At 55.7% G+C, this 10,000-nt stretch overlaps 4 protein-coding genes across 4 annotated transcripts in view; 2 read left to right on the forward strand and 2 right to left on the reverse strand.

The window, feature by feature from the left end:
- Nucleotides 1–1,373, forward strand: part of PTSG_05155 (tyrosyl-tRNA synthetase) — a 2,663-nt gene extending 1,290 nt beyond the window's left edge. Inside the window, exons 3-7 of the mRNA XM_004993676.1 lie at nucleotides 180–242; nucleotides 364–474; nucleotides 644–713; nucleotides 951–1,038; nucleotides 1,167–1,373. Coding sequence (XP_004993733.1) covers nucleotides 180–242; nucleotides 364–474; nucleotides 644–713; nucleotides 951–1,038; nucleotides 1,167–1,272 — 438 coding nt within the window. The 3' untranslated portion in view covers nucleotides 1,273–1,373. The remainder of the gene's footprint in view (nucleotides 1–179; nucleotides 243–363; nucleotides 475–643; nucleotides 714–950; nucleotides 1,039–1,166) is intronic.
- Nucleotides 1,374–1,914: 541 nt separating this feature from the next.
- On the reverse strand, nucleotides 1,915–6,154 carry PTSG_05156 (uncharacterized protein). The gene is made up of 4 exons (XM_004993677.1): nucleotides 5,103–6,154; nucleotides 3,773–4,772; nucleotides 3,293–3,527; nucleotides 1,915–3,027 (listed from the first exon to the last, which is right to left on the reverse strand). Exons 1-4 carry the CDS (start codon nucleotides 5,975–5,977, stop codon nucleotides 2,579–2,581), a joined length of 2,559 nt encoding a protein of 852 aa, XP_004993734.1. The 5' UTR covers nucleotides 5,978–6,154; the 3' UTR covers nucleotides 1,915–2,578.
- Nucleotides 6,155–7,320: 1,166 nt separating this feature from the next.
- Nucleotides 7,321–8,033, forward strand: PTSG_12266 (uncharacterized protein). Its single transcript, XM_004993678.1, has one exon. It carries the CDS (start codon nucleotides 7,490–7,492, stop codon nucleotides 7,796–7,798), a length of 309 nt encoding a protein of 102 aa, XP_004993735.1. The 5' UTR covers nucleotides 7,321–7,489; the 3' UTR covers nucleotides 7,799–8,033.
- The window catches only part of PTSG_05157 (uncharacterized protein), a 6,099-nt gene continuing 3,924 nt past the window's right edge, over nucleotides 7,826–10,000 (reverse strand). The window contains exons 11-16 of the mRNA XM_004993679.1: nucleotides 9,887–10,000; nucleotides 9,616–9,713; nucleotides 9,300–9,348; nucleotides 9,020–9,131; nucleotides 8,599–8,805; nucleotides 7,826–8,342 (exon numbers count right to left, since the gene is read on the reverse strand). Coding sequence (XP_004993736.1) covers nucleotides 8,272–8,342; nucleotides 8,599–8,805; nucleotides 9,020–9,131; nucleotides 9,300–9,348; nucleotides 9,616–9,713; nucleotides 9,887–10,000 — 651 coding nt within the window. The 3' untranslated portion in view covers nucleotides 7,826–8,271. The remainder of the gene's footprint in view (nucleotides 8,343–8,598; nucleotides 8,806–9,019; nucleotides 9,132–9,299; nucleotides 9,349–9,615; nucleotides 9,714–9,886) is intronic.

The following is a 10,000-nucleotide window of genomic DNA, read 5'->3' on the forward strand; positions in this document are numbered from 1 at the left end:
GTCTGTCTGTGTTTCTATCTGTGTGTATGTGTGTACGTGTCTGTCTGCCCCTAGAACTCCTTGCCTGTCCACCTCCACCTCTTTGTGTGTGTGTTACTTGCCTACCTTGTCGTGTATTTGACCGCACATTCATGCTCGCGTCTTGTGTTGTGTCCGCTTCAACACACGCCTGCTTGTAGGTGATGGAGCAACACATACAGCAGCCACACGAACGGCTCGCGCAGCACAAGCTTGCATCGGAGGTGCGTTGACAAGCTTCTCTGCACGGCGTTTTGTTGCATTTTTGCTGATGAAAGAGAATCACGTGCCATCACGTTCCTCCTGTTCGTGCACACGCATCAACACCATCACCATCACCATTAGGTGGTGCGGCTTGTTCATGGGGCGGCGGCGGTGGACGAGGCGAAGACAGCAACTGATGCTCTGTTTGCACACGGCTCCCTCGACAACGTCTCTGCAGCTACCCTCAAGGCGGTCGGTCCGTTCATGGTTGCGTGTGTGTGTGTGTGTCTGTCGGCATTTCACGTGTATCCGTGTTTCATATGTTTCTATGTCGGTACTTCATGTGTTTGTGTGCGTTTCATGTGCACGAGCTTCACCTCACCGCCTATGCATGTGCGGGTGTGGTGTTATCGGCCACCAGATGTTTGCGACTGCGCCGTCCGCTACTCTTGACCGCGCCCTCATCACCGCTGGCACCACGTCCATCCTCAGTACGTCCCGTGCGCGAGCGCGATATGTGTGTGTGTGTGTGTGTGTGTGTGTGTGCGTGTGTGTGTGTGTGTGTGTGTGTGTGTGTGTGTGCGTGTGCGTGTGTGTGTGTGTGTGTGTGTGTGTGCGTGCGTGCGTGCGTGTGTGTGTGCTGCGCTGGAATGGGTTCTCTGTCAATTAACGACGACCGTCACATCACACGGCACTTGCTCATCCTCTGGCCTCTCCTCTCTCGCTAGGTGCGGCTGTACAAGCGGGCTTGTTTTCGTCCAAAGGCGAAGCGAAGCGCACGCTGAAGGCCGGTGGCCTCTACGTCAACAACAACAGGTGAGAGGCACGCAATCACGGTTACCACTGCACACACACACACACACGTGCACACGCACACACACACACACACACACACACACACACACACACACACACACACGCACGCACGCACGCACGCACTGCAGGGTGGAGCGGGATGCGCCGCTGACGAGCGAACACGTGCTGGCAGACGCGTTGACGGTGCTGCGGAAGGGAAGAAAGCACTATCTCATTATCCACTGGAGCACCTGAGCCATGCCAAACGCTTTCATCAGAACCCTACTAGCATCGGAGCCATTAAACTCTGTCAATCAGAGCACACACACACACACACACACACACACACACACACACACATTCACACACACACACACACACACACACACACACATAGGGCAACCACCGAATCAGCAACACAAAACAACACGACCAAGCACGCAGCTCATCTGCATTGCAGTCACATTTCGATCGTACTGTGGCAGCAAAACACACAACTTCAGCGGCATGGGGCAATGTTTAGTTCCCCTAAACACACGTTTTGGCCTACATGACGCCATGGGAAAATGCGATATTGCGATGTCACAAACCACAATGCGAGGAAGCCGTCCATCTCTCCACCATTTCTTTGGTGTGGTTCCAGTGAGACACCCCCCCCCCCCCCACACACACACACACAACAACCAGCCGCAAATTATGATTGCATGCTTGCCCTTTCTGCGTGGTCTTGCTTTGAGTTTCATTAACGCTGCACAAGGCAGAACAAGTGGTGGAGAACGGCGGGTGGGGTGTAACGGCATTGGAGGGCTGCCTGTCTGTCTGTGTGACGTGCGGTGTGATGTGATGCTCACTAGCTCACAGCCAACACATTCGGACAACAAAGCCCAACAAGATGAACGCAGATGTAGGAAGAAGAACTAAGAACGCAGCATGTAGACGGCAGCACATGGTGGCAACTGCAGGTGTCTTTCTCTTGGGGTGTGTGGCAGGGCTGTAGGCGGAACGAACAATGCCTAAATGCGAAGAAGGTAACAAGGCAATCAGGGCAGTGAGGGCACTGGACCAGGCAACGAACACTCGCGCCACAGGTCTGATTTGCTGGCGATGCCAAATATGAGAGGCAGAGAACGAACTTCGCAGCGAGCGCACCAGTGAGAGTGCAGCCGCAACCAACGGAAAGCGGGTGTGAGTAGGGGCTATCGGGCAGTTAAACAAGAGGAAGATCGAACGAGCCAGAACAAAGCAAGGAAAAAAGTGAAGCTAGAAGCGACGAAAGGGGTGAAAACGAGGAGGCCAAGGTTCACAGGGCCGGCCAGAGAGAATGTGTGGAGAGTTGTAGCTACGACAAGGAGGGGGGGGGGCGACTGTGAACTCTAAAAACCTAAGGCTTCAGCGACAACAAGGAGACGAAGGCAGCTAGCTGCATGGTCAATCAATCCAGCAGAGACCTTTTTGCAGCGTGCGTTTGACGCGGTGCAAGACAGAGAAGCAGATACAGGCAAAAAAAAAAAAGAAAAAAAAGAAAGAGAGGTGAAGGGGGAAGGGGATTCGCTGCATGCTGCTACGACGAGGACGACGGCGGATGCGGCGGCGACTGTGAATGGTGAGCCATGTGATGATGCGCGTGACTGGAGTCGAATGCAAGGTCCAGTGGCGCAAACGGGAACGCAGTGGTGGTCCCGCCTCCCAGAGAAACAGCCTCTGTTGCACGGCGAAGGGAAGGGGAGGTGACGACCGAGTGGGGGCCAGGGGCACCCATGTGAGGAAATGCACCCGTTGGTGATTGCGGCAGGCTCGTGCTGCGAGGCAAGCTCTCCTGGGCGCCGACGCTGCTGCTCAACGTGTGGGGGCTGTTTGTGTTGCTGTCCTGCTCATCAGATGACCCTTGTCCTTCGCCTCCGGTGGGTTCTTCCAGCGCCTCGCCCGAAATCTCGGCCATGCCATAGCGGGCCAGGACCGTGTTGAGCACCTCCGTCCGCTGCACCATTGTGGCGTAAAACGTCTCCCAAGCTACAACAGGGGCGGCACGGGGAAGGAAGCACGGCGTGCACAGCAACGAGACCACACAAAGACGAGTGAATGTGAGTGTACGAACAAGGTCGGTGATTCCGAATGAAAATGGAGACCCGGCGTGTGCATTTCAAGGTGGAGCATCCATGTGGTTGAGAGGTATGCGGAAAGAGAAAAAACGCGTTTGAAAGCCACGCAAAATGCACGCAACTACCCGGGAACAAGAATTGGAGCTTCAGATAACAAGCAAGCTCCTGCAGCACACCTTGGATTTCGCGCTTCTTCTCCTCACGGTAGCCCTTGGATGACAGCCTGTTGCGTTCCTTGATGAGCTTTTCACGCTCGTCCTTGCTGAGGGTGCGGGGGTCGATGTTGTCGAGCGGCGTGGTGACGGGACGGCGCCGGTACGGCGAGGGAAATGCCTGCAGGTACAGGCGCTCGTTTGCCGCCACAAAGTCCTGGGTGGCACGCTCAACCTGCTGCATGCGACCCAGCCGCTCCTGTTGTTGTTGTTGTTGTTGTTGTTGTTGTTGTTGTTGTTGTTGTTGTTGTTGTTGTTGTTGTTGTTGTTGTTGTTGTTGTTGTCATGAAAAAGCAAACACATGCACACGAGCACAGCATACAGAAACATACGTGTGGGGTGTGAGAACTCGTTGATGTGAGCAACACCAGGGCAAATGAGCAACCAGCAGGAAGGAAGCAGACAAGTAGAACACCAAGCAGGGGCAGGCGACATGTTACGCACAAGAAGAGCGGTGAACGCTTGCTTGCAGGCTTCGTGAAGGATGGTGCTCTTGTTTTTCAAGTCCTCCAGGCGTTGGCGCTTGCGCTGACGATAGCGTACGCTCTTCAGGCGGTTGCGTGTGCGGCGCTTGGCCACAACTTCATCCTTGCTGAGACGACGGCGGCGGCCCTTGCTGCTGCTGCTGCTGCTGCTACTGCTGCTACCGGTGTTGCCGGTGGTTGGTTTTGCCTGTGCGATTGAAGTGGCCTGTGCCAAAGATGACGAGGCTGGGGAGGACAGGGACACGCGACGGGGCTTGGCGCTCGTGCTGACTGCACGCTTTCGTTGCTGTTTCTTCTTCAAGCTACTCCTGCTGGCGCTGCTGCTACTTGCGCGCAGTTCCTCATCGGAGATGGGGACCGTGACTTGGTGCGCGGGGCTGAGGAGAATAGGAGACGTTCCAGACGGCACATGCGATGATGCCGCTGGAGAGAGGGGATCGCTGCCGGCCAGAGGCAGTGGCAGGAGGCGGGGCGTGGAAGACGCTGACAAGTGGTTGCTGTGCGTGTCCAGGTCGCTTGGCTCGGCCTTGATGCTGCTGTGGTGTGGCGTTGGATCTTGCTGCGAGTGGTGGGGAGAGTACGGCTTGGGTTGGGATTGGTGGCTGTGTTGGAGAAGGTGCTGGTGCTGCTGGTGCTGCTGGTGGCGGCGCTGCCCGTATGCATCGCTGTGAAGGTGGGCGCCGTGCTCAGCAGAGAACAAGTCTGTTGACTGAACCGTGCCGGCTGCGGGAGCCGAGTGGCGTTGGCCATGGTAGCTGGTGCTGCTGCTGGCAGGGTGACGGCCACCGGCTGCCATCTGGCTCTGGTGCTGCTGCTGCGTGTGCTCTGTGGGGAAAATGTCCATGGACAAGCCCATGCTCTGCGCAATTTCCTCCAGCGACAGCGTGGTTTCGCGCGCCCTTGGTGCCATACTTGGCTGTTGTTGCTCATGATGGTGTGGTAGGTGTTCTGGCGCAGGTCTGGCATGTGCATGTGTGCATGCATGCGTGCGTGTGTAGGTGAGTGTAGATGAGTGTACATATGTGCATGTACATGTGTGTAGATGAGTGTATGTATGTGCATGTACATGTGTGTAGGTGAGCGTATGTATGTGGATGTATGTGTTCGTGTGAATGTGAACGTGTGTAGGAAGGTGTATGTACGTGCATGTAGGTGCATGCATGATGAGAAGGGCACGTTCATGAGATCTGTGGTGATGTGAAAAACAGCCGTGCAAACGTTTTGTTCGACGTGGCAGGGCCAAATGGAAGCGAAAACAAACACATTGAACAACGATCATGAGCACTTACAGGGGGTCATGCTGTCGATAGTGGTGTTGGCGTGGGTGGTGTGGGTGGGTGTCGCTGTCGTGGCCTGGTTCACCATAGTGATAGTGCTGGTGCAGGGTCAGGTCGTCAACATTGGCGATGTTGGCGTGAGTTGCGCTCGCGGGCACCTCCAATGCGTCGTGGGCCAGGTGCTGCTCGCCAAGCCCCAGCAAGAAGTGGGCACTCGTGGTTGTGGAGGTTGGGAACGCAAGGCTGCTTGTTGTGACCGGGTGCGAGTGGCTGCTGCTGTTGTTGTTGTCCATGGGAAGGTCGTGTTCGGTGGTAAAATTCAGGGTGTTGGTGTGTGCTGTTGCTGCGGTCGGCTCCTCAAGGAGCGCGTCGGTGGTTGCGAGAATGTCCCAATCGCAGCACAACGCTGCGGGTTTCAGGCTCTTGTCTCTGCTGCAGGCGGAGCTGGTGGCTGTTGTTGAAGGCGTGGATGGATACAGAACGTCTTGTTGGTCGATATCGCTGGGCATCCACTGCTGATGATGCTCAAGGTTCAGGCCAAACCCGTCAACCAGCAGCAGGTCTGTCTCAGCGCTGCTGTTGCTGCTGGCGGTGCTGCTGTTGGTGTTGGTGTCAATGTCAAAGTGGAGAAGGGGGTCACTGTCAAGGAGAAAAGGGAAGATGGGTTTGGTGGTGGTGGGCTTTGGAGGCGCAGCGAGTGCTGATGAAGGTGTGGCTGCTGGAAGCGGTGCGGCAGAAGTGGTTGTCGTTGCGTGGTCCTGCGTTTCGTGAGTTCGGGGACGTGCGCAGGCAGCGTCGGGATGGGTAGTAGTAGTAGTAGTAGTAGTGGTAGTGGACGATGATGAAGAGGAGGGGGAGGGGGAACGGGAGCGCCACAAGCCAATCATGGGGGGAAGTGCCGCGAAGAATGCGCGTGTTGGTGACGCAAGCCGTGGAGAGATGCAGAGCAGGCGAGAGGGTGCTCGCTCGTGCTATGCGTGGAGAATACTTGTGTTGCGAGGAAGGAGAGCGCTCTATGCGTGCGTGCGTGTGTGTGTATGTGGTCTGGGTTGACTCAAGCACCCAAGCACCCAAGCAGGGGGGGGGGGAGGAAGGCAAACGATGCTCAAGGACGAAGAGGAGGAGAGCGAATGCAGTGAAAGTATGCCAGTGGCGTGGGTTTTGTGGTTGGCTGGCGAAGGTTTGGCAGTCGGCGTGTTGGAATGAAAAATGAAAGATGGCAGATGGCACAGGCGCGAAGTGGGAAGTCACGAGTGGCCCTCCAGTGACATGTGCACTAGTGATGACGGGATGGCGTCGTGCTTGTCGAAGGGGTCTTGGGGGTTGGTTGGTTGGGATAATGAATGTTTTGACACAAACACTGCAAACTATGAAGGAGACAAGGGGTGGGCAAGCACGTGCCTTTGCATCACCCTCCTTGCATAGACCCTGCTTACTTCTTGCTTGGTGGGGAACACCCTTGCCTTGCTGTTGTTCGGCGTGTGTTTGCGACGTGCGTCACTTTTGCCGAGGGTGCTTGCAGAATGTTGTTGCTGGAATCCACATCAGGTGTCGTTCTGCGTTGTCATTCCTGACCTGCAACCGTCCCGCTAGGTCTGCTTGCAGGCAACCAACTCAGCAAGGATCGCGCGCAAGAAGTGCCGTTGCTTACGACATTCGCCGCCTCGTATGACTGATTGAAGAGCGTTGATGAATTTCGGTGTCTCGAATATTGCGTTTTGCGCCTCGTACGACTATAGTTTGACGCACCTGAAGGATGCTTGGGCACTCTGGTGTGGGAAACACTCTACACGCGTGAAAGCTTTTCGTTCGTTGCCGAGCAGTTTTGCAAGGCTTTCCCCAAAATTGCTGCAAGCGCTCGACAAGCACGCTAAGTTTCGACGCCACCACGTGAATCTTCGCGCGGCAAACAGAAACAAACCAAGAACGCAAGCACGCTCACGACCGGATGGACGGATGGAGCGCTGCAGCTGGTCAGTGATAATCAGGTCAGTGCGAGGGCGGGGGTTTGTCGTTCTCTTCTAGCGTTCTGGTTTGTTTGGTTTTGGTTTTGGTGGTTTTTGGTTTTGTTTGGTGGTTTCGTTTTGTCACTCACGTGGCGTGTCCAAGGTGATTGATGATGGGTGCTGGCAGCTGGGACGTGCACCAAGCGCCAAGCTCCAAGCAATTATTCTCTACTTGCCGAGCCATCTTGGCTTCTTGGGCAGGTGCTGAGAACTCACGTGTGTTTGCGTGTTTGCCATCCTTTCTTGCAAGGGAGGCAGGGTTGCGTTCAGGTAGCAAGGGAGAGAGGGCCAAGGGAAGACAGCGAAGGGGGGCCCAATGCAAGAGGGGTATCGTAGTGGTGGTTTGTGTCGTTGTGTCCTTTGTGTCGTTGCCGTGTTGATGATGAGGATGTGATGCATGAATTGGGACTGGGACATGCTGGGGTGTGCTTGCTGCTCGTGTGCTCGTGTGCTGCTCGTGTGCTCGTGTGCTGCTCGTGTGCTCGTGTGATTTGTACAAAGGCATGCGTTATCTGCGAGGAGGAAGTGCCTTTGCATGGGTATGATGATGATGATGATGATGCGGGGCATGGAGCGCTTGTAGGTTCGTGGGCATGTGTGGGCACAGCAACACGCCATGTGCGAATGCGTGTGATGTGCGTGTGGTGGAGGAACAAGGAGAGCGCGCGCGTGTATGTGTGTGTTTGTGGTCGTTATGAGTGAGATGGCTTTCGTTTGATGGCTTTCGTTTGCTGTTGATGGCTGTTTTTCGTTTGCTTGCTTGCTTGTTTCTGCACACATGACAACACAAAAGAGAACCAGCTGACGAGCGCAAAGGCAACACAGATTTGGAAAAGACGACCCTACCAAAACGAAAGCACAGCGACAAGGAGACAAGGAGACAAAGAGACAAGGAGACAAGGAGACAAGGAAACGGAACACTCGAGCAGAGCACAACACACACACACGCACACACGAAACAACGGCATGGGTGGGTTGTTGTTGTTGTGGTGGTGGTGGTGTGTGGCGAGTAGGCAAGAAGGGAGGAAGAAGGAAACCCGGAGACGTCAAGGCACAGGAGGGCAGAGCAGGGACGCCGCATCCAGCTTGCAAGCAAGCAAGCAAGATACACGAATCAAACATACTACAGGCAAAACAGCACCACGTGCACGCAGGGTGTACGCAGCTCAAGAGGCTCAGACAGAGGATGCGTTTGGAGTCACCACAGGCTCCACACCATGGAACAGGCAAATGGGCGGCGTGTCACCTGTAGGCAGTGCGGAGTCACGAGTGTGTGTGTGTGTGTGTGTGTGTGTGTGTGTGTGTGTGTGTGTGTGTGTGTGTGTGCAGAAGGGGTGGCGCTATGTGGCGGCGGCAACCAGGCACGTGTGGCGCCTACTGAATCACAAACAGAGGCAGATACACACACACACACACACACACACACGGACAAAAGAGCGCGCCAACATACACACGCACACACACACACACATACACAGACACACAAAGACGAGTCAGCGTACGGGTGAGAACGTCAATGTCCTCCAGGTAGTCGCGGATGCGCTGCAGGTGGTCGCGTGCCGTGGGCGTGCTGGCATGCTGGTGGTGGTGGTGGTGGCGGCGGCCGCCTCGGACGCTGTCGTTGTCATCGTCGTCGTCATCATCATCGTCTGTGCGGTATGCCTCGGGCGGGCGCTCTGGTGGCGACGGCAGATACGAGAACACGGCCGCTGCGAGATAAAAACCGCAACGGTAGAGACAACAGCGCATGCGGTGGCCGCGACAGCGTGTCAGAGCACAGGCGAGAGATGGTGGTGGTGGAAGGGGACACATACACACACAGACACACAGACACACAGACACAGACACAGACACACACAGACACACACAGACACACACACACACGGACACACATCCACATAATCATGTGCATGCATGACGTACAGGTCTTGGTGCTGTTGGTGAGGATGGTGCGGTTGACAAAGGAAAACTGCTCGCGCGTGGATGCGTTGAAGAACGACTTGCCCTCGCCCTTCTGCGGCACATACGTAATCATCTGCAAGCACATTGTCCATGGCGGCGGTGAGTTCGGACAGCGTCACGGTCAACAAGCGCCGCCAAGACAAACAAAGATGTTGAGTGTGCAGGATATGAAGTGGACGGTGGGTGGCTGACACCCTCACATGCATGCTTGCATCACATGCAAATAGTCGCGAAATCACACCTTCACTTCCGCGTGCATGATGCGCACATCCTCAAGCACGCCTTGCAGCCTGCACCAACACACACACACACACACACACACACACATACACACACACACAAACGTGAATGAACGTGGTCAAGGGGTGAGGTGATGTGTGCATGTGCGTATGTGTGTGCATGCGCGTGCATGTATGTGTATGTGTGTGCGCGCGCGTTTGAGGTGACGAAAATAGCGCGCTGGAACCAGGCACGAAGCCAACAGCAGCTTCGCTGACGACCAGCCAGCACGCAACACCAGCCAGACGGCAATAACCACGCATGCAGCAACGGCGCACCTTGTTTCCTCGGCATCAATGTCTGTGCCTGGATCGACAATGGCAAACACGCGGATGCGGTGGTTGCGCCACCGGCCAACCATGTGCAGAATAGTCGCCTGAAGCCGCAGTGGTGCACGTGAGCAAACAAGTGTGGATGGGGGCAGTGGGCACACAGGTGATGGCCAAGACGACGTTGTGGTCATATACATATGGATACACGCAGGCAGACAGACAGACAGACAGACAGACAGACAGACCGACCGACGCAAACACGCAGACACAATCGCACCATCTGGAGGATAAAGTCGAAGGTGAGGGAGCGGGCGGGGCCTGGGCGGACGACCGGATACAGATCAATGTAGTGGTGGAACCGCCCACTCGCCTCCTGCAGCCGCGACTCAAG

The sequence above is a fragment of the Salpingoeca rosetta genome (assembly GCF_000188695.1).
Source record: "Salpingoeca rosetta unplaced genomic scaffold supercont1.12, whole genome shotgun sequence".
Lineage (NCBI taxonomy): Eukaryota > Choanoflagellata > Craspedida > Salpingoecidae > Salpingoeca > Salpingoeca rosetta.

Bases quoted from the DNA above. Each gene is read 5' to 3' on its own strand.
- PTSG_05156 (XM_004993677.1), bottom strand. From the start codon at position 5,977: ATGATTGGCTTGTGGCGCTCCCGTTCCCCCTCCCCCTCCTCTTCATCA. The intron at 4,773-5,102 runs GTAAGTGCTCAT...TGCACATGCCAG, and splicing joins TATCGACAGCATGACCCCCT to ACCTGCGCCAGAACACCTAC. The intron at 3,528-3,772 runs GTGCGTAACATG...CAACAACAACAG, and splicing joins AAGCGTTCACCGCTCTTCTT to GAGCGGCTGGGTCGCATGCA.
- PTSG_12266 (XM_004993678.1), top strand. From the start codon at position 7,490: ATGCATGAATTGGGACTGGGACATGCTGGGGTGTGCTTGCTGCTCGTG.